General features: G+C 34.3%; 4 protein-coding genes across 13 annotated transcripts in view; all 4 read left to right on the top strand.

Moving 5' to 3' along the window:
* Window positions 1-5,408, top strand: part of LOC18099983 (L-type lectin-domain containing receptor kinase IV.1) — a 95,996-nt gene extending 90,588 nt beyond the window's left edge. For 7 of the 10 annotated variants that reach the window (XM_052454130.1, XM_052454132.1, XM_052454126.1 and 4 more), the window contains one exon: window positions 4,434-5,408. In XM_052454130.1, coding sequence (XP_052310090.1) covers window positions 4,434-5,153 — 720 coding nt within the window. In that variant the 3' untranslated portion in view covers window positions 5,154-5,408. Of the gene's footprint in view, window positions 1-3,274 lie in introns of all 10 variants that reach the window. The other 3 variants (XM_052454127.1, XM_052454128.1, XM_052454121.1) reach the window with 3 other exon arrangements.
* Window positions 5,409-10,406: 4,998 nt separating this feature from the next.
* LOC7454944 (putative cyclin-D7-1) lies at window positions 10,407-12,426 on the top strand. The gene is made up of 6 exons (XM_052454206.1): window positions 10,407-10,875; window positions 10,987-11,073; window positions 11,190-11,288; window positions 11,394-11,607; window positions 11,729-11,865; window positions 11,945-12,426. The coding sequence occupies exons 1-6, from the start codon at window positions 10,618-10,620 to the stop codon at window positions 12,218-12,220; spliced, it is 1,071 nt and encodes a 356-aa protein (XP_052310166.1). The 5' UTR covers window positions 10,407-10,617; the 3' UTR covers window positions 12,221-12,426.
* A 1,815-nt stretch (window positions 12,427-14,241) lies between these two features.
* Window positions 14,242-15,038, top strand: LOC7454943 (light-harvesting complex-like protein OHP1, chloroplastic). Its single transcript, XM_002309038.4, has 3 exons — window positions 14,242-14,454; window positions 14,580-14,702; window positions 14,803-15,038. Exons 1-3 carry the CDS (start codon window positions 14,287-14,289, stop codon window positions 14,869-14,871), a joined length of 360 nt encoding a protein of 119 aa, XP_002309074.4. The 5' UTR covers window positions 14,242-14,286; the 3' UTR covers window positions 14,872-15,038.
* A 7,310-nt stretch (window positions 15,039-22,348) lies between these two features.
* Window positions 22,349-23,688, top strand: LOC7487266 (thaumatin-like protein). Its single transcript, XM_002309037.4, has 2 exons — window positions 22,349-22,714; window positions 22,809-23,688. Exons 1-2 carry the CDS (start codon window positions 22,639-22,641, stop codon window positions 23,480-23,482), a joined length of 750 nt encoding a protein of 249 aa, XP_002309073.3. The 5' UTR covers window positions 22,349-22,638; the 3' UTR covers window positions 23,483-23,688.
* Window positions 23,689-23,767: the final 79 nt, after the last annotated feature.

Here is a 23,767-nt window from a genome sequence, read left to right as displayed (position 1 = left end):
CTCACTTCAAATGGGCTCGAGCCCAACACCCACCAAGGATTTTTCTAGAACTCCACACGAGTCTCTTAGTATTTTATATTGATCCAATACATATTATTTTAAGTAGAATACAACTTAAAATATCACAAGGATGAAATTACACTCCAGTCCCTCCTCTCCATAAAAGAACAAGATTTTTTTGCTATAAATACGCCATGAATCATTCAAGTCAAAGGTTCACCTTCTCTTTATTTTTAGCATATATATCTTCAGAGTCTGTCTCTCTAAAATATCGTTATACTTTTTCTCTCTACAAAGTTACTGACTTTACCATCAGAGAGCCCTCACGTCCATAATCGGAGACCTTTTGCAGGTGAACTACCAACTACCTGGTTTACCAAGCACCACTTGCTACTACCACAACTATCGGTCACCTGGTTTACGAGGCACCACCTGCTACTAGCATAGTTATCGGTTATTTGGCTTACCGGGCACCACCTGTTACCAGTTACCAGCTCTCTGGGCTTTCCATATCAAGTCACCAGATACCTTGACTACTTTTTCTCTAGGGGCTTCACCACCATTTAAGAGTGAGTTTCAACCTACTTTTCGTTAAAATTTCAAAATTGTTTTTGCTTCAAATTACTTTTTCTTAGTGTTTTTGTATCGTTTTGATGTGCTGATGTCAAAATAAATTTTAAAAAATAAAAATAAAACATTATTTTGATGCTTTTTTTAAGTGAAAAACACTTTGAAAATCAACCGCTACCACACTCCCAAATACCCCCTAGTCTAATTTTCTACCTCACTTTTCTCTACTTGATTAAAAAAAGAAATGCCATGTGTTGTTATGTTACACAAGAGGCGGGTTTCCTTCGTAGGTTTTATGGATATTTGTTTCTTTCTAAGATGAATTATAGATTATTATAGTTGAGTTTTCTATAATATGTTCAGAGTGTTTGAAAGTGTGGTAGTAGTTGCTTTTCAAAGTGTTTTTCACTTGGAAATGCATTAAAATAATATATTATTATTATTATTTTAAAATCATTTTTAATATCAGCACATCAAAATAATCTAAAAACATAAAAAAAAAATCAAATTTTACCCGAAATTGTTTAGAATCCAATACCAGACAGGGGCTTAGCATCTTAGTTTTTGCGATGAGTTGGAATTGATTTATCTCTCTTGCATTAGATGTCATATTTTAGAACACTTCTACATCAGTAAATGAAATTTTGATCGTTGAATAGGAATGTCTATTAAAAACCAAGTCTCTCCTTCCTTTGTCAGGGGGCACCTGTGGAAGTTGCATCCACAAAAAAATTGAGTTGTTCGTTGGTTCTTCTATGCTTTTTTTAACCATTTTCTTTTAAGTGGATCTATCATAAATTTATAAAATTAGTAAAGATCGATCCTTTCCAAAAACAACTCTACCGATCATCATATCGTTTATAACATTCATACTTCAATTATTCGATTCTAGATTATTAGATAACCCACACTGTATCCAGGGCAAATAGCTATTTACACCTAAAGCTAATGAAATTAGCATTTTTTTCAAGGAGGTTTCAGGCTCTTAGAGGCGGGAGAAAAAAAAAAGAATGAGCAACTGGTTATATGAGTCAACCGGTAACATAAAGCTGAGGTCAACACATTAATAGTCAGGTAACAAGTATGAATCCTTAGACTACAGAGCAGCCTTATTTTTATATTTTTTTTTATTAATATGAATGTTTGTACTAGTTTGTGCGTACTTTAACTAATTTTATGAGTCCTAAAATAAATGATCATATAAGCTTTCAGTTGTCTAGAGATTTATGGGAGTCAAACTGATGAACTCTATAAAACAAAATGATCAATTGAATTATACCTCTCGAGTTTAACTATAGAGCAACCTTATTGTCTGGAAGGGTAGTGGAGAATATTTTTTAATTTTTTTTTATTTATAAAAATATTCAAATATTTTTTAAATTTTATTTATTACATTAATATATCAAAAATAATATAAAAACACTAAAAAATAAATTTAATTAAAAAAAATCTATTCAACTCAAACTCAAACTCAAACAATGCCCAACCGCGAAATTTCACGGAAGAGCTGTTGAAATTGACTAGTTTTTCATATTGCCTTTAAATTAGGGTATTGTGCTTTCACATCAACCTGAAAGTTGCTGAAATTGACTAGTTTTTATTATTGCCTTACAATTAGGGTTGTGCTTTCACATCAACCTGAAAATTTGACAAGTTAGATTATCTCAACCATTGAATGCAAAGATTCTCCTCTTTGTTTGGCTAAGTGGCTCTATCATTATGAACATTTGTTTAACAGAAAATGATTTTTTAAATATTTTTATATTTATTTATTATTAAAAAAGTTGATTCATCAAAATATTTATCAGTTAAGAAAAATTTAATTTGATTTATATAAAAATATTGTTTTTATTTTAGGTAGAAAATATTTTAAAAAAAATCGTGAAAAATTTAAAAATATCATGTTATTTATTGATTCTATCAAATTTGATCCTTAAATTTTTTATTGCTATATATTTTATTTTAAATCTTTTTTTTTTCAATTTCATCCCTTAGAATTTGATTTAATTTGATTTTTATATTAATTTTGATCCTCATTTTTTTTTGTTATTTGCTCTCCTCATATGATTTTCTTAATTGAAATTTTTTATTTATTGTTCTTCATTTTTTTTATTGTTATTTATTTTATTTAAAATAATTTATGAAATTATAATTTTTCTTTAATTTTACCATCTTTCAAATTTTTTATCTGTTAGATTTGATCTCTATTATTTTGATTTTTATTTATTTTATTTGAGATAATTTATAAAATTAGATTTTTTTTCATTTTATTCTCATTCAAATTTTTAATTTGTAAGATTTGTTTCTAATTATTTTAATAAACTTGAAAAAAAATTATTAACAATTTATTTTTCAGCTCATTTTCTATAATATAGCCCAATGAAAATTGTTTTTCAATTTATTTTTCATAATATTACTAAATATCAAAAAATAATACACTTTTCAATAATTTATTTTCTAAAAAAAAATTCAACAAACAAACAAAACATACTAACTCCTAAATTACGTGGATAATCCATTATAAGTGACAAACATGAACAAGAAACTGGTGGGCGGAGACACATACAGTTGCAATGTTATTCAGGATCGTCTTTTTGGTGCGTGTCTTAGTTAGCTTAGCAATAGCAGACTCTCAAGATCTCAACTTCACCTTCTCTGGCTTCCACTCCACTAATCTAAGCCTTGACGGCTTAGCTGAGTTAACCTCCAATGGCCTTTTGAGGCTAACCAATGAAACCTACCACCGAACGGGTCACGCCTTCTATCCAAACCCAGTAACCTTCAAGAACTCTATAAATAGCACTGCTTTCACCTTCTCCACTACCTTTGTTTTCGCTATCATACCTGAATATGCAACTCTTGGTGGCCATGGTATTGCCTTTGTCATTGCACCCACAAGAGGACTCCCAGGAGCTCTTCGAGGCGAGTACCTTGGTCTATTTAATAAGACCAACAATGGGAATCAGACCAACCATGTTGTTGCTGTGGAGCTTGACACGATAAACAGCAGCGAGTTCAATGATATCGATGATAACCATGTTGGGATTGATATTAATGGTTTAGTGTCTGAACGATCTGCTTCAGCTGGATATTATTCTCAACTTAATGGTCAGTTCACAAACTTGACACTAATTAGTGGGCATCCAATGCAAGTTTGGATGGAATATGATGGCATGGAGAAGCAACTTAATGTCACTATAGCTCCGATTGATGTTGATAAACCCAGTAGACCACTTGTGACTCTGTCTCGTGATTTGTCGCCGATCTTAAACAGTAGTATGTATATCGGATTCTCATCATCCACCGGTAATTCTGTTTTCGCGTCCCAGTACGTGTTGGGTTGGAGCTTCAAGATGAATGGCCTAGCTGAAGCACTAAGTATCTCTCGCCTTCCTAAGCTTCCTCGAGTAGGACCAAAGAAGACATCCAAATTCTTAACCATTGGACTGCCTGTGCTTTGTTTAAGTTTGGTTTTAGTAGCAGTCTCGAGTATATCTTATGCCATACGAAGGACAAGGAAGTTTGCAGAAGTGCTAGAAGATTGGGAGCTTGACTATGGGCCTCACCGATTTAAATTCAAAGATCTTTATACTGCCACCAAAGGATTTAGAGACGAGGAGCTGTTGGGTAGTGGTGGATTTGGCAGAGTCTACAAAGGTGTCTTGCCAACCTCTAAGATTCAGGTTGCAGTGAAAAGGGTGTCTCATGAATCAAGACAGGGGATGAGGGAATTTGTGGCGGAAATTGTCAGCATCGGTCGCCTTCGTCACCGGAATTTAGTCCCTCTCTTGGGGTACTGCCGGCGTAAAGGAGAGCTACTTTTGGTATATGACTACATGCCTTATGGAAGTTTAGACAAATACCTCTATGGCCAACCAACAGTCGCCCTCAATTGGAGCCAAAGATTTAGAGTCATCAAAGGCGTAGCTTCAGGGCTATTATATCTACATGAAGAATGGGAGCAAGTTGTGATTCATAGAGATGTCAAGGCTAGTAATGTCTTGCTAGATGGTGAATTGAATGGAAGATTAGGGGATTTTGGCCTTGCAAGATTGTATGACCATGGAACAGATCCTCAAACGACCCACGTTGTCGGAACTCTTGGGTATCTCGCACCTGAGCATGCACGAACTGGAAAGGCCACGACAAGCACTGATGTGTTCGCTTTGGGGGCCTTCTTGCTTGAGGTTGCTTCTGGTAGAAGGCCAATACAGCCAACTGAGGATATAATCTTGGTTGATTGGGTGTTTATTCGATGGCTTGGAGGTGAAATTCTGGAGGCAAGGGATCCCAATTTGGGTACAGAATATATTTCCGAGGAAATGGAATTGGTATTGAAACTTGGTTTGATGTGCTCTCATTCTGAGCCTGCAGCAAGGCCAAGCATGCGCCAAGTAGTGCAGTTCTTAGAGGGGAATGTTCCTCTGCCTGACATTTTACCGCTTCGTCTTTCTGCAAGTGGCCAAAAATTTTCACATCATGAAGGTTTTGATGACTTTGCCTATTCTTATCCTTCTTCTATGGACAAGGCATCTGCACATTCGTCCTCGGTTGCAGAGTCCCTCCTTTCAGGTGGCCGTTAAGTCTTACTTTTCTTCCACGACCTTGTTGAATTAATGTCTCAGAAGCTGCTGATGTGGAAGATGGAAGAGTTTAGAGTCAAATAAAACTCATGCTGGTTTGAAGTTTTAAAAGTTTGTTAGGATTTGCATAATCTTCTTTTCTGTTATGTAGCAAACAGCAGCAGATATTGCTGCTGTTTATTTGCTTTTGCTGTTTTACGAAGTGTTTAAATAAGACTTCTGATAATCAATAAAATTAACGAAGTTTTCAGAATAGCTTTGTTCTCTGTTAACATTTACATTTTATTCTGTCAAAAACTAACAGACCTTATCAAGAACTCATGTAAGATCTATTTGGTGAATCAGAGGAGTTCCTGTATGCAATACATTACCTTATGAGTGGGTTTTTTTTTAAAAAAAAAAAAAGAAAATCATGTAGGAAACTGCCTTTAGGAGATGTACATGAAAGATCACCTGCAAAACAATGATGCAAATTAAATAAAATGCATAACACAGTATCTCTCCCTTTTGTTTATGTTGTTGATGTATCACATAAGAAAGCAAACATGGTAACAAAAAATGAAGCAGGAGGTAATGTTTAAAAGGCATGCATAGTTATAGTTGGAAGTAGTTCAGCAAGTTATCTGAATTAATCCGCCGAGTACGACGAGTTGTGTCTTTTAAGAAAATAATTTAATTTAATAGTTTAAATTATTAGATAAAATCTTAAAATATGATTTATATTATCATCTAACACACTCTTTTAAGTAAAAGTCCTATGAACTAGAAACTTGCATAGATTCACACTATCTTATACTTAATTTTTAACATGTAAATATAGATGATGAGATTTGAATTTGTAACCGCTTGTCATTAAGACTCTCATAATATATTGAAGAACTATCTTAATCTAACAACTTAAACTATTAAATAAAATTTTAAAATATAATTTATATTATTTTTTAAAAACTGTTGTATCCGTTCTTTGAGTTTTATAAATAGTCCAGTTGTGCATCAATTCTAACTAGCTACGTGTCAGGATTGAATACCACATGGCTGGAATTGACTCGACACATAGCTAGTAACGTTACGACTAGTCGGGTTAAACTGAAACAACCTTTTCAATCATCACTATCACTCTTTCCCTAACCTGGAAGATCACCAAAATTACTTGTGTTGTTATTGTTTTCCTGTTTTGTACCAGGAAATTAGGACAAACTAAATTGATAGCACGCGTTACGTGTTACGCTATCGGTCAAAACTAGTTTTTCTCAGCATAAAAATAGGTATTCAGGCAAACGCAAGTCATTTAAAAAATAATAATAATAACTGAAACTCAGGTTATTAACTAACTCAATAGGATTCAATAAATTATGATCCTTTTTGTCATACTGATTAGTCCACGTAACGCAGATTCTTCTTTAACTTAAATATCTATTTATTTTTACATTTTAAAAATATTTTTGAAAAAAATTAATATTTTTTTATTTTTTTCTTTGCTTCAAATTAATATTTTTTTAGTATTTTCAGTTTATTTTAATGCGCTGATATCAAAAATAATTTTTAAAAAATAAAAAAATATTATTTTGATACATTTCCAAGTGAAAAATACTTTAAAAAGCAACCACAACTACACTCCCAACAAGCTCTTAACTTTATCCATAAATATTTCTAAAAGCTATCCGGTTATAATATATCCACAATCTGAGTGTTTAAAATTACATTTATTAACTCTGAAAGGTATAACTTAACTGATTAAATTTTAAATGTTTAGTTTTAAGTAGTTATCAATTTGAATGTCACAAATCTCACGACTTTTAAAGGTTTATATAATCATTAACTTTAAAGCTTTAAAATATTAATCAAAATACACATAAGTTATCCAGATATCCACTACAACCAAAAACAAAATTACCTGCATCTAGGTGGTGGCCCAGTGGTAAGACCTTGGGACCAAAAGGTTTGCTCCCTCTGTGGTCTCAGGTTCGAGCCCTGTGTGGTTGCTCATATGATGGCTACTGGAGGCTTACATAGTCGTTAACTTTAGGGCCCGTGAGATTAGTCGAGGTGCGCGCAAGCTGACCCAAACACCCACGTTAAATTAAAAAAAAAATACCTGCATCACTTGAACTGAAATCACTACACCATTAACCAGTTTTACCGACGGACTACTTCCGTCGGTGAAAGCTGTCATAACCCAATTTTTGACCTATTTTAATTATTATTATTATTTTATTTACTGGAAAAAAATAAAAAAAATGATGATGGAAAAATAATAATAATGAAATAAATGAAGAATGAATTAAAATTTGGGTTAAGGGCAAAATGATTGAAAGTTTTGGGGTTTAATTAAACTTTGAAATTAATCTAATTAAGCTCGAAATTAATTTAATTAATCTAATTAAGGGTTTAATTGGAGAATTGATAAATTTTTAGACTTAATTAAGCTTGAAATTAATTTAATTCATCCAATCAAGGGTTTAATTGGAGAATTGATAAGTTTTGAGACTTAATTAAGCTTGGAATTAATTTAATTAATCCAATCAGGGGCTTAATTGGAGAATTGATAAGTTTTAGACTTAATTGGACTTTGGATTTAATTAAATTAATGAAATCAGGGACTTAATTGAAGAAATAGCAAAGTTTGGGGTTAATTGGGGATACGATTGCAGCAGATTAAAGTCCAAGGACTAACTTGTAAAAGGCGCCGAAATGCAGGGAAAATTACTGTTTAAACCAGGGGTTTAATTATAAAATTTTCGAAACTTCATGGGTCAAAGTGAAAATGGCAACTGATTATCTCCAAACGGCGTCGTTTTGAGGATGTTGTTCATCTTCTTCTCCTTTAAGCCAGTGACCGTTTCTGCAGTAATGGAGGACGCCGAACGTTGCAGCAGTAATCGTCGTCTGTTGGCTTCAGTAATGGGCACCTTAATGGTGGTCGACCCTCAGCCTGCCGCCCGTTACCACCCGCCGAACTCTATATAAACGGAGGAGCACCGAAAAAACAGGGGTTGGTTAAAAGAGAGAGAGAGAGACGAAAGAAACCGGAAAGAAAAGAAACACAATCAAACCACAGGAACTTTCAGGTTTATCTCCAGAACTCCCATACCAGAAATAGGCTTCCCCTCACCAATACTGATCCAAGAAAAACGAGAGAGGAAACAGGCCGAGAGAGAGTAGAGAGGTGTTCTGAAAACTCGGTAAACAGGACGTACATGAAAGATCACCTGCAAAACAATGATGCAAATTAAATAAAATGCATAACACAGTATCTCTCCCTTTTGTTTATGTTGTTGATGCATCACATAAGAAAGCAAACATGGTAACAAAAAATGAAGCAGGAGGTAATGTTTAAAAGCCATGCATAGTTATAGTTGGAATTTGTTCAGCAAGTTATCTGAATTAATCTGCCAAGTATGAAGGGTTTTATATTTTTTAAAAATAGTAAGATTTTAAAATATGATTTATATTATCATCGAATACATTCTTCTTTTAAGTAAAAGTTTTTTGAACTTAAAACTTGCACAGATTCACACTATTTTAAATTTAATTTTTATCTTATAAATAAAAATGATGAGATCCGAACTTGTAACCGTTTGATCATCAAAACTCTAATAATATATCAAATAACTATTTTAATCTAATAACTTAAATTATTAAAAAAAATTAAAATATAATTTATATTATTTTCTAAAATTGTTACAACAAAACCGATACACCATTCTTTGAGTATTATAAATAGTCTAGTTCTGCATCAAATCTAACTAGCTACGTGTCAGGATTGAATACCACATGGATGGAATTGACTCGACACACAGCTAGTAACGTTACGACTAGTCGGGTTAAACTGAAACAACCTTTTCAATCATCACTATCACTCTTTCCCTAACCTGGAAGACATGCAACTCAATAAGACAGAGAAGAGAAGACCACCAAAATTACTTGTGTTGTTATTGTTTTCCATGTTTTGTACCAGGAAATTAAGACAAACTAAATTGGTAGCACGCGTTACGTGTTACGCTATCGGTCAAAACTAGTATTTCTCAGCATAAAAATAGGTATTCAGGCAAACGCAAGTCATTTATATATATATATAACTCCATAGGATTCAATAAATTATGATCCTTTTTGTCATACTGATTGGTCCACGTATCGCAGATTCTTCTTTAACTTATATATGTTTATTTTTATATTTCAAAAATATTTTTGAAAAATTTTAAAATAATTTTATTTTTTTATTTTTTTTAAATTAATATTTTTTTAATATTTTCAGTTTATTTTGATGCGCTGATATCAAAAATAATTTTTTAAAAATAAAAAAATCATTTTGATGCATTTTCAAGTGAAAAACACTTTTAAAAGCAACCACAACCATACTCCCAACAAACTCTTAACCTTACTCATAAATATTTTTAAAAGCTATCCGGTTATAATATATCCACAATCTGAGTGGTTAAAATTACATTTATTAACTCTGAAAGGTATAATTTAACTGGTTAAATTTTAGATTTATTTTTTAGTAATTATTAATTTAAATATCATAAATTTCATGATTATTAGAGGTTTATATGATAATTAATTTTAAAACTTTAAAAAATTAATCGACAGCTACCAACCACAAAATTACCTCATCACTTGAACTGAAATCCACAGACGAAAGAAGATCACGTTTCAATTTATTTTATTAAATATTTACATTAAATTTCCGGTTCATAATATATATATGCGCTAGAAAATGCTTTGAAAATTAAAGTGTGTGTATTTACCTTAATAAAAACTTTTTCACCCGACTCACTCAACAGACCAGTAGTTACTAGACGAAGCGGCAGTAAATTAATCCCATGATAAATCAACCGATCATCACTTTGAGACGTGGGCCCATGACCAGCTGGATAACGAGAAGTTTCGTGAAAACGCAGGACCCACTTAAACAAAAAAAAAATATCTTTCGATCCCAGACCACTAGGTCCACTACTACTCTCCAGACTCCAGCTACCTCCTCTTCCCGGCCCTGTTCGTAATCCCTGTACATGACTACAGTGTGCTCTTCCCCTACAATGAAGGCTTGCACATTTATGTATCCTCGTGCGCTCACGCAATGGGTTGCTGCAGTAAAAAAAAAAAACCCTCCATGCAGCAGCATTTACCCCATTTCATGAGGGACGTCGTGTCCACCTTTCTATATCCATCCACGACGTCTAACCACCCCACCATTCCTAATAACTACCCTAAACCGCTAATCCTCTCTCCCCCTCTCTCTCTTACATACACTGCACATACACAAATTAATGATAATATACTGTATGGTGCTATAATTTATACACATAATAACTCTAGCTTGAATGATTTTCATGTCAGACCATTTCCCGTGTCCCCATCCATATCAATATTAATTCGTTTCCGGCTCTATATGTGTGTATATATATATATATATATATATATATGAGAGAGAGAGAGTCTTCTGAATCACTAGCTCAATAATATGGATAGCTTGCTCTGTGATGAGGTCTGGCTTTCTAGTCCTGCAACTCCCGATCACCACAATCAACCACGTTATAGCCATGGAGAGAACTACGCAGCTGCTTCCTCATTCTACACAACCAAAGAAGACTGTGAGAAGGCCGTCTCTATATACCTGGAGAAGGAGTTCACTTGCATGCCTGAACCCGGATACGTAGAACATCTTCGGACCAAAAATCTGTTGTTTGCTAGGCTCAGAGCCATTCAGTGGCTCATCAAGGTTTGTTTCTCAACTTGTATATGTAGAAACATACTAATCAAATAGATTATTGCTTTTACGTACAAGTCACAATCACCCCTCTCATTATCCTATGCATATGTATGTTTTCAGTCTCGTGAAAGGCTCAGTCTCTCTTTTGAAACTGTCTTCAACGCTGCCAATTACCTTGACCGATTCATGTCGATGAATCAGTGCCATGTAAGGGCTCGATTAGCTCTTAAATTTTCATTTATATTTTTGTCTTAAACTGTGAGATTTGATTAGTTATTGTCTTAAGATAACTAATTAAATCTTATGATCCCGTTGATGTCCAGGGATGGAAGTGTTGGATGGTTGAATTGCTGTGCGTGGCATGCTTATCAGTTGCATCCAAATTTACTGAGACACGTACTCCTTGCTTGCATGATATTCAGGTGATTACTGTTACATTAATTACTGTTGGCCTTTCTTGATTATTATACTTTAATTACTAGCCACTAGCTATTTATGCATCGATCTATTCTTGTGATTAAATTAAGATGGAAGACCTGGATCATTCATTCCAACCAATCACTATCCAGCGGATGGAATTGGTGCTGTTACGGGCTCTAGGTTGGCGCCTTGGCTCTACCACTGCATATTCTTATGTAGAGCTGCTGATGATGGAAATTGACTTCTTGAAATCTTATTCTTACCTACAAAAGGATTTAGTTGCCTGCAGAATCACTGAGCTGCTTCTTGGAGCTATGCAAGGTACGTGTGGGTGTCCGCATGCATCCCCATTGATTGATCGGGATGATGCTACAGGAATAACTACGAGATGTCTCTTGAAACTCAACATATAGATGATTAAAATGATATTGCATGCACGCAGATTGCAGCATGGTGGGATTTCGACCAAGTATAACCGCTATATCAGCTCTCTGGTGCAGTCTAGAGGAGTTCGTTCCATCTAAATCCGATGCCCACCTTGCCCATATTAAAGGGTTGTTGAATGCTCTAGATCACAAGGTAATTAAAGACTCGAAAATCCTTATTCGGATAATTAATGTGAATTCGAAATTAATTTATACTATTATCAATGAACTAGGATGATGTGGTGATCAAATGCCATGGCATCATGGAAGCACAGTTAATCAATCCAGTGTACAACTTGCTAGCCTGTGGGAAGAAGCACTCCTACTGCTGTCCTTCAAGTCCTGTCACTGTTTTGCCCACGGAGCGGATTGGCATTTACGACTGCGATGTTGATCTCTCTTTCTTTAACGATTCAGGATCAAACAACAAGCAAGAAACAAGCAAAAAGAAGCGAAAGTGGCACGAGAAATCAATTAAGGATGATGGTTTCCAGAAACGAATCAAGTAATTGTTGATTTGTGGAGTGTTTAGTGTTTGTTAAACCTTGATTAGGGCAAACAATGTTGCCGATAGAAACAAGCCGAGAAATTAAGGATTGTTCTAACAACTCCATCTTCCATTCCTTTTAGTTTGGAAGGATATCAAGTGTACATCAAGGTGGAGCTCATTTCGATCCATGACTTACTATTTTATTTTTATTTTCATTTTATTTAATTAGGGGTCATGCCATTCAATTAATCCCATCAATTACGTAGCTTAGAAATACGATCCATCTAACCAATTTGGTTAAAGCTAAGCCATCGATCTAAGATCGACCTTTAAATTACGCAGTTTTTAAAAGGCTTTTTAACCATTTAAAGAAGTGATTTTTAGTAGCGGTTTCTTTTCAAAAAAAAATTTCACTAAAAACAATATAGGTTATTTAATAGTTTTTTGGATAATCAGGTTATTTAATAGTATTTTTCTTTTTCGGTGATATGCAACTTTTTGTTTAAAACCTCAATTTAGTCCCAAATCTATATACATATTCTTAATTAATTTCCAAACCTCTAGATTTTATCAATTAGATCCCCAATGTTTCAAAAAATCTCAATTTAGTTTTTTTCTCTAATATTTATCAATATTTTATCAAATTTTCTTCAAGTTGATACTGTTTTAGTGTAAAAATAAGCAAATTAGACCCGACATTAGACCCATAATAGTAATTTTACTATCAAGCCAATGACTTTGTGAACTTTTAACTTGATAGAATCAATGTTTTAATCAGATCTAATAACATTAGATTTTTTACAGATTAACTATTCATTTTTATTTCACTTAAATACATCACTCCAACTAGTTGTTTTCCTATTTGTATTCTACTTATTTTGTTTAATCCACTTGAAAAACAGGAATCAAATCATTATTGCTGCAAAAATCATGAAGATAGGCCGGACATGGATACAACATTATGAGACAAAGTTATCGGGTGGTAATAGAAAGTGGGCCGAACAAATTATATCAAACTGGACCTAAAATTATTCAGGCTATTGTAGACTATTACCACATCAAACTTAAAATTTTGGATGTAATACCATAGTTGCAAAAACTATGGTTAAAATAATACATTTTATACATACTTGTCATGATTTAAAAATATAACATATAAAAAACTCATGATTAGAAAATGCAACATAAGTAAATATTATATTTACAAAATATGTCTTCTTTATATGTCGTGTTTTGACAAAATAATAGCCATCAAAACACTAACTATCTCTCTGTATAGTTTATGTTTTGCAGTGTGGTTGCGGTTGCTTTTCAAATAACTTTTTGTGCCGAAATACATGTCATTGATGTTTTTTTATTTTTTAAAAATTATTTTTAATATCAGCATATCAAAATGATCTAAAACATACAAAACATATTAAATTAAAAGGAATTGCTTATTGTGTTTGTCTTTATATATTTCCATCAAGTGAGAGTAGTTGGGCTATGTTCTTAGGACAATAAGATAATTTATTCTAACATTATGATTATACATTTCTTATCTCAATTATCTAAACATAAAACTTTTTTACCATGTTTATTTTTAGCTTAAAACTTTATCTCCATAAAATATTTAAACACTTGTGGAGATCTAAATTATTCGGGGGGTTTGTCCACTCAAGATTGATCTTTTTGGTAATAACCTGATCCTAACATCGTTTAAATTAGGTTTATTTTCTAATAAAATTAAATAGTGTATAAAATTATATTTTTTTATATAATTTACGTGGTTTTAAATTAGTTTGTGAAAAAAAAAAAGATTTATAGTGAATTACATAATTACAAAATTAATTTTAAAAATAAATCAAATTTTGCCCCTTAAAACACTATTACAAACGGGGGCTTAATCATGTACAGCATTTAAAGAGATAAAACCCGAAAGGTGTGAAAAGCAGCAAAGAAAGGGCCATCGTTCATTCGATCCCATCTCTTGAGCATCCCATCTCCACAAACTTAAGAAGTGGGCCAGGCAATACATGAAAAGATTTGATTGAGATTGAAATGGGGATTAGATAAGGGAGTGGTGGAAAGAAGTCAAAACACAAAATGGCTACTCCTTCATCTCTCCTTTCATCATCTTCTCTCCTCCTCACAAAACCTGTAACACTTCACCCTCGTAACGGGAAAGTCTCTCTGTTCAACCATCGTAGTCAAATTACCAAAACCTCCAAGGAGCCGGTCTTTAGAATTCAAGCTGCAAAACTTCCTCCTGGAGTATGTGCGCTGTTTGATTTTGCTCTTTCTTTTTCTTGCTTTTGTAGGTTCTTTTTTGTTACTTCCTTTTTAATTCCCTGTGCATAAAAATGGTTGTTTTTTTTTTTTCTTCTTTTTTTTCCCAGGTGGAATTGCCAAAAGTGGAGCCAAAATTCCAAGCCCCATTTCTTGGATTCACTAGGACTGCCGAAATATGGAATTCTAGAGCTTGTATGATGGGCCTCATTGGAGTTTTCGTTGTAGAATTGGTGAGTTTTCTTTTTTTTCATTTATATAATATGTTAATTAAAGAAATAATTATGCCTTGCCAAGATTATAATAATGGGATATTTTAATTAATCTTTTCAGATAATAAACAAAGGAATACTGCAAGTGATTGGGGTGGATATTGGGAAAGGTCTTGATCTTCCTCTCTGAAAATACAACAATATATTGGATGACTAGCCTGCAGCAGCTCGTGTTACTTTGCTCGACTCTGTTGTAACTATGAACTCCATATGCATTGGAATTCAATACTTTCTTGTAGTTCATGAATTGTTCTCTGTAATATGCAAATTTCATTTCAATCCTAGTCTTTAATCCCAGACTGATGCATCTTGTTGAGATGGCTCATGAATACAAATTTCAGATAGGGAAACCTCAAATTTAACCCCCCAACTATTCATTTATATTTATCAGCAATGTTGTCAACCAAGACAGAAGATATCTACCAAACTTTTTTTTGTATGGAGAGAATTAGGTAAAAAGAGAGAAATACTTCACATAAATTTGCAGAATCTGTAATTCTATTGTCACCAGAAATTTATTTGACTAGGATTGTCCAATGAATTATGGTTACTGTACAACACTACTCAGCAGACAATTACATGATAGCAAACTTACAAGCCACGAGGTGATACATTCATTCCTTCTAAAGAAACTTCTCATGTAACCTCCGCTGAAGCATCAAATCAACATTGAATTGTCTCTTCCTTTCCAAGAGATAACTTATCGATTTGAGCATCTATAGCAGGTTGTTTTTCCATCCAAGTTGCCCACCTTTCAATAATCTGCCAACCAAATGATAAAATGAGCATTGTGGTGGTTGAATGCGAAGGAAAAAATATCTGCAAAAATTTTCCCTGGCAATGGACCTTTAAAGTTCAACGTTGGAGCTTTCAATAGCTTTATCGATCTTCTATCAAATCTTATCATGTGGTACCAAGATCCATTACAAAAGTTTGAAACTTGCATAAACAACAACGACAAGGCTTTATCCTGAGCAGATTAATTGTTGTACGATGTCATATTTGATGGCTTCAGTCAACAAATCAAGCCTTCTTTTGAAAAAGATCACTGAAATAAAAGAAGCAAGATAAAACCACAAAGATCGGCACACTAAAATCGTGTTTCCAACCATCTAGGTGGTGGTCCAGTGATAAAAGCTTGGGACCAAGAGGTTTGCTCCCTCTGTGGTCTCAGGTTCGAGCCCTGTGGTTGCTCATATGATGGTCACTGGAGGCTTACATGGTCGTTAACTTCAGGGCCCGTGGGATTAGTCGAGGTGCACGCAAGCTGGCCCGGACACCCACGTTAAACTAAAAAACTAAAAAAAAAAAAATCGTGTTTCCACATGAACAATAAAATGGACAGAATATTTGAGAGAAGAATGATATTCTATATTTGTATTCATGATGAATATATACAATCTTTACTAAGCATAATTAGTGGAGTAAGATTTGCTCAATCAGTCAGACAATTACCATAAGACAACAACACCATATTACGGGCAGCATATCGTGCACATCAGATAGGAGCATATCAGGCATAATCCTTGTCCAAGACAAAGTATCCACGGGAGATTTCTTGTTTCAGCATGATTTCCTTACCCTTCAGGAATCAAGATGTGTTTTTTGCAATAAAAGCCTGGAATCCTCAATGGCAGCTTTTGTTCTCCTGCATTGTATGGAATCTTTGGCTTCATCAGAATGATGTCATCTTTAATGGCGCTGCCCCTAACCTTCAACTCTGTTTTTCCATGGTTCACCGAAGTTTCACATTATGGCTGAGGCTTGACTCCAATTCTTTGGACCTTGATGGCAAGAATGTTCATATCAGCTGTGATACAAACGGTTCTGCAGAAAGGAGGAGCTGATTTCAATTGTCTTTTCTTTTGCCCCCATGTTTTCCTACCCCTGTTTCAAAGCCTCAAAACCTTGTCTGCTTTCTTACTTGCTTTCTTTTTCTTTCCTTTGCAGATAAAACTTTTGTAACCTGGGCTATTATCTTTATAGTCATTCTCTTTTTAATACTATTGACTATTATCAAAAAAAAAAATCCTTGCTCTTAATCAAGATCGATCAACTTCTCCTTTTTTCCATTCTATCATGCCCCGCAAGCGCAATGCTTGGAACGATGTGCTTGAAATAGTTTTTTTGGAAGAGGTTTTGTGAGAGAATGTGCCAATTGATCAGCAGAGTGAACATGAGAAACTCATATTAAATGTATGGCAACTTGATCGCGAACAAAGTGGAAATCAATGGCAATATGTTTGATGTGAGAGTGAAATATTGTATTAGCACAAAGATTTGTGGTCTCAACATTGTCACAATAAATAGTTTTAAGTTATTGAATAAGTTAGGTTAGCCAATTAACTTCTGCAGGAGTAGATGCAATGGTCTGATATTTTGTTTCTACTTTCTATTGAAGGTCTTGCAATAGTAGGTTACTTCTTTAAGCTCCAACTTATTGGATTGGCACCAAGAAAGATAACATAAGCCAAGGTGGATGTTCTGTCATTAATTTTACCAACCTAGTCTACGTCAGCAAAGGCATTGAGAGATGTAGATAGTTGTTGATTAAAAAATAACCCATAATTAGTAGTGCCCTTAAGATATCTTAGTATCCTCTTGACAGAAACCCAATGAAGGATGGATAGTTTGTGCATGTTCTGAGAGACTTTATTAACAGCAAACATAATATCAGGACGAGTGAGAGATAAGTATTGGAGAGAATCCAATGCTTGTCTATACGTAGTGGCATCATGAGCAAGAGATCCATCATGTAGCTTTGGTGACTCTGTGGAGGATATGGGAGTATAAACTTTTTTAGCATCATTCATTTTGGTTAATAAGTCTTGAATGTAGCTTTTTGTGAAAGAAATAGTCCAGTAGTAGTTTGACAGGCTTTAATTCCTAATAAAATAAGGAAGAGTACCAAGGTCCGTTCAAGAATAATCGATTTGCAAGCTTTTTTATGAACACCCGATTAGCATGATCATTGCTACCTGTGATTATGATTATGATTATGATTATGATTATGATTATGATGTCATCGACATAGACAAGGAGATAAATTATTATAGTAGATGTTTGTTGAATGAATAAAGAAGTGTCACATTTTAAGTTGAAGAAACCATTGTCAAGAAGAAAATTACACAGCTCAGTATACCATGCATGTGGTGCTTGTCTCAGACCATAGATTTCTTTGTTTAACTCGTAAACATAGTTGGGAAACTGGGAATGAACAAAGCCTTGAGGTTGTTGTATAAAGATATTTTCAGTTGGAGTACCCTGTAATAAAGCACTGCTAACATCCACTTGTCGCAAAGACCATCCATGAGACACTGCAATGCTAAGAACAAGATGTATAGTAGCTGGTTTGATGACTGGGCTACAGGTTTTAGTGAATTTTATGCCCAGAAGCTGATGAAAGCCTTTAGCTATAAGCCTGGCTTTATAGCGAGCTACGGTTCCATCAAGAGACCATGTGGAATTTTTGTGTTGGGTAAGGAGGAACGAGAGACCATGTTGAATTTTTAAGTAAGGCGTTATATTCATTAGACATAGCTTCTCGTCACTATAATGTTTTTGAGCTAGTGAAAAAAATGCAGGTTCTATCAAAACTGATGTGGAGGAGGCAGTAGACATATAAAGATCAAATATTCTTTTAAGTTCATAAATATTGTTTTGAGCATGAGTTACCATTCTAGATGGGGATGGATATGGAGTATTGTGAAAAAGCAGCTCATGGTTAGAAGGAGAAGAAGTAAGGGATTCAAACATATTTGTGTCGTGTTTGAGTCACTACCAGAAATTCGCTTAATACCAACGGAATTACCGACTTCGGAATAATTCTGTCGGTAATTTGTGGTCATAATTACCGACGAAATCTTTTCCATATGTAATTCAGTCGGTATATATCGACGGAATACTTCGGTCGGTATATACCGACGGAATTACATACAGAATATTCATAATTTAAAAAAAAAAGTCGGTTCACTGACGTGGAAGTTTTTTAGAGCGATTTTACCGACGGAATTACCGAGGGATTCAAACCGGGATCTCCGTACAATGACGTGACCAATTCACCGTCAAAATGGCCGACGGAATCACTGACAGAATTAGTCCGTCAGTGATTCCATCAGGAAAAGTTAATATATCGCCACTCTGCTGACCCTCTCCTCCCCTATTTCTCCTTTTTCTTCCCCATCCCAACTCTCCCCTCCCAAACTGCAAACAACCAGCCCCCCCTAAAAAAAAATCCCTCTTCTCAGCACAAGTCATATTTCTTTAAGTTTTGTGGTCACGTCATCCGTATTCTGATTTATTGTGGATTTTATCATTTTTTTGTAAGTAATTTTAACATTTAAATGTTAATTTTATTGTTTTTTTAGTATATGTATTTTGTTAGTATATATACATGTTTTATTGTTATTTCTCAAACAAACTTGTAGTATATGAATGTATAATTTTGTACTTGTTATGGTTTGTTTTAGATTTTGTAAAATTATATTTGTTCATAAATTGTTGAAACTTTGTTGAATTACCGAATTACATGTGTTTTTATTCAAATGATATTGGTATGACACGACTGACAGAGGAATCAAAGTTGATCCTCACTATGGTCTGGTCGAAATCAACTCAAAAGCTAGACTCCGCAACGTAAACGATGTCTTTGTTTTCACAAAGCAATGTCAACAAGGTTATTACACATACACCCCTTCCTTTAGAAAGGATCGATCAAGAGTTGATTGGTTATCCGTTATAAAAATGAAACTCAGGGGTCGTGTCAACGTTGTTCAGGATGAGAACGAAGACACAAGTGTGCGAGATGAAGTCTTTCAAGTTAGTGAGTTGGTTGAAACATATCGAGTTGCTCCTTCGATTGACTTCGAAGAAAATTCAAATTTTTCTGTTTTCGATGATAGTCTTGTTGATATTGACGCAGAGGAGTTGAATGTTGTTTTGAACTCTAGCGGACAAGCAAATGTTGATGAAGATGATGATCGATGATACTCATATTGAAGATTGCGATGAAGGTGATGACTGTTCAATTAACGACGAATAAGAAGAAAATTCTGACAAACTATCATAATGAAGCAACGTGTAAAACATTTTTTTTCATGTAATATATATTAGAGATGATATATTTTGTAACACGAAATATTTATTTTATAAGTTTGTATTGTTTAAGCATTGTTATTATTGTTTTGTGTGATGGACAGTTTGTAATTTAAGTGTTTGCAAGAAGGTAAATAGACAATACAAACATAATCTTTCTTGCACACTGCACTATCACCGACGTCCATACCGACGGATTAAAGTTCATCGGCCTTTCACAGTAGCTTCACTGGAATGCCACAATCATCACCGATGACTTTGCGGACGAATTACAGTCCGTCGGCATTTCACAGTAGCCTCACTGGAAATGCCACAATCATCACCGACGACTTTGCAGACAGATTACGTCCATCGGCATTTTACAGTAGCCTCACTGGAAATGCCACAATCATCACCGACGACTTTGCGATCGGATTACAGTCCGTCGGCATTTCACAGTAGCCTCACTGGAAATGCCACAATCATCACCGACGACTTTGTGGATGGATTAAGTCAGTCGGCATTTTACAGAGGGTGGTGGAAATGACACAATCACCGACGACTTTGCAGATGGAATCCCGTCCATCAGCATTGGTCGGCAGTTCATGATCACTGACAAGTTCACCGACGAACGGTGCGAATTCCAAAGGGCAAGGCATTAAATGCATCTCTGATCGCGTGCAGGTGCCGACGGAATTACCGACGGACCGCAAAAAATATGGAGGGTAATTAAAAATTCTGGTGCGAAATTCAAAATTTACCGACGGATTTTCGAAACACCACCGACAGAATAATTAAAATTAATATTATTTAAATGCCCTTCGATGATTCCGTCAGGAAAAATACGCTATAAATCCCAGCGACCGCCCTTTCAGTTCATTTTTTCGTTTGCTTCTTTTCAAAGTTTTGTTTTTCCCTTTCATTTCCTTCAAATTTTTTGCGTTTTTGGCTTGTAATCTTTAGTTCAATCTTCAGCAAAATAAAAGGTATGTACTTCCTCTTCTTCATTTGCTTTAAGATTTTATTTTTTTATTTGTTCTTTGTTTTATCTATTGTTATTTTTGTTATGTATTTCCATTAATTTTAATTGTTATTATTGAATTTACCTTGTAATTAGTAATTGAATATATAGAAATAAATTTAATTATTTTATCTCAATTTACTATATTATTGCATGATATGTTTTTGAATTGTTATGTTGTGTGTGAATGTTGTTTTTGGTTATGTGGTGATGTTGTTTTTATTTGTTATGTTGATGTTTATTTTTTGTCTGATGATGTTGTGTATGACTTGTTGTGTTATGTGTTAATGGTTTTAATATGTAATTTTATGTGTATTTATAGTTTTATTACTCACAAATTCGTCTAGGATAAATGAACTATTATTGGATATTGTTCTAGAGTGTTGATTTATGGGTAATGAAATTACTTAATACATTACTATATTATACTCAAAATATATTTCACCTTTCGGAACGGGCATGCTCAAAGCTCATTTTTCTTATAACTTCTCCTCTAAAAACTTGGGTGTTTTTTGTACTCAATTTTAACCTTCTAACTTTCCACTTTGTAAACATCAAGAAACTTTTGTTTTTTTTTATATGGGATAGTGTTCTTTTAGAAGGTTTTTTTATTTCACCAAAACATTCCTTGAGATCAATTTTTCATTCACTCATAATTTATTTAAATCATCTTAATATTCTAATATTAAAGAGCTTATGTCAAAAATTAAATTTTAATAAAGTTTTAACCCAAAAAATGAGTAGACCTCATTTTTAATTTAACCTAAAAAATACTTATTAATCATATTTTAATAAATTTTTCAACGTCTTTTTCACAAAGAAAAACTTGCACCGTTACCAATAATTTATTACAGTAAAAAGAACATGCGTTCACAAAAGTTCATGAGATTATTAAAAAAATTAATTTAGAGATATTAATTTTTTGGATGCAAGTATACCTTACGAGATTAAGAAATTAAAGAGACCGAAAAACAATCAACCTGCAACGATTGATGATTATCAAAATCAACCAACAATTGTTATATAAATAAAAACCGTGTAAATTAAGAGCAAGTGTCGAAACCACTTGTGATTTACAAGTAAGTCGTTGTTTACAAAAAAAAAAAGTAGTATGTGCCGTTAATTAATCTCGCTTTAGCTAGGTGAAAGGAAGGAACTTGTGGCAGAAGAAGAACAAAGCGAGAGGAATGATTATATTCGAGGATAAATGTTTATTGCAACTTTTTCCTTTAGTAATGATGAATATTATCATTGTTAAATTAAAGCCATAAGCATTGAGCTGCCACTTGAATTAGAAAATAGTGACAAAATGCAAAAAAGAAGTGGGTTTTATTCTCAAATCACATGATCAGAAGTACTTTGATCACATTTAAGTGTGATCCTTTGAAAGATGCTGATTGCAATTTATTGAATTTAGCTTCTTCACTTTAATTTGTGAACTTAATTAACAATTCTTTCTTGCAATTTATTCCTCTCTGAGAGGCCCTTTTGCTCCAATATTCAATGGAACTATGTATTTATAGCTCAGTAGCTATAGGCGAACTAGCAAATTTAGTGAGTCAAGTTAGGAGCAAATATAGTGATAGAGAAAAGAAACCCCCACTGGAAGCAACGCACATATACCCTTCATCTTGAAAGTGAAAGTGAAAGTGAAAAGAGAGCAGAGAAAAGAAAAGTGAGATCAGTGGGACTCAGCAACATAGCCATCCATTGTTACACAATGTCCTCTATCCACATTAACTGCTTTACTTAAGAATAAGCTCCTAGTTGTGATCTTTCATTCTGCTGCGTTCATTTGAAACTATGTCGCTGCTGTCCTTTTCATCAGTTCTCCGGCTTTCTCTTCTCCTCTACCTGCTTGCTTCATTCCCCACTACAAGTGATTGCTATGCTCTTTAATTTATATTTTACCTTCTTGATTTATGTGTATTTAAAGTGTGTTTTTAATTTTGTTTTTGAACACTTGTTTGCAGATGGGGAACAGCTCATATTGGTGAATAACTGCAATGAGAGCCTATGGCCTGGAGTACTTGGTGGTGCAGGTCACTCTACGCCGAAAGATGGCGGTTTTCTTCTTGGCTGTGGTGAGGAAGTAGTCATTGATGTGCCCGACAAGTGGTCAGGGAGGATATGGGGTCGGCAAGGATGTTCCTTCGACAATGATGGAAAAGGATCATGTGACACCGGGGATTGTTCAGGCTTACTTCGCTGCCAAGGCACTGGTGGCACTCCCCCAGCAACCATGGTCGAAATGACTCTTGGATCATCTACTTCACCCTTGCATTTCTACGATGTTAGTTTAGTTGATGGCTTTAATTTGCCAGTTTCAATGGCACCAGTTGGGGGCGGAATTGGATGCGGAGTTGCATCGTGTGAAGTCGACTTAAACATATGTTGTCCATCTGCACTGGAAGTCAGGAGCAATGGCAAAATTGTGGGGTGTAAAAGTGCTTGCTTGGCTATGCAATCGGCCAAGTATTGCTGCACAGGGGATTATGCTAACCCGAAGACTTGCAAGCCAACCCTTTTTGCCCATCTATTCAAGGCTATATGCCCAAAGGCCTATAGTTATGCCTTTGATGACTCCTCCAGCCTTAACAAATGCAGGGCCTCGCGGTATGTTATTACCTTCTGTCCTCCTAAATGAGCGCCAGCACAGGTAAATTAATTATAGCTGTCTAGAAGTCAATGGTGTTAGCAACACCCTGTTATCCTTCCCAGCTTTTTTTTCTTAAAAAAAAAAAGTTAAATCAGTTGTTTTTACGTTTTCATTTTTCCCCCGAGTCCTCTATTGTAGGACGTGTAATTTGTTTACTTCGATCGTCTTGATATTTTTAGAAGCGGTTTTTTCCAGTGTTGGAATTTATATTCTGCAGTTTTCTGAATTTTAAAAGATACTCCTCTGAAACAGGCAGCTATAATCTTTAAACGG

Source organism: Populus trichocarpa, chromosome 6, assembly GCF_000002775.5.
Source record: "Populus trichocarpa isolate Nisqually-1 chromosome 6, P.trichocarpa_v4.1, whole genome shotgun sequence".
In the NCBI taxonomy this organism is placed as follows: Eukaryota; Viridiplantae; Streptophyta; class Magnoliopsida; order Malpighiales; family Salicaceae; genus Populus; species Populus trichocarpa.
Note: the sequence above shows the minus strand (reverse complement) of the source record. Positions and strands in the feature narration are given on the sequence as shown.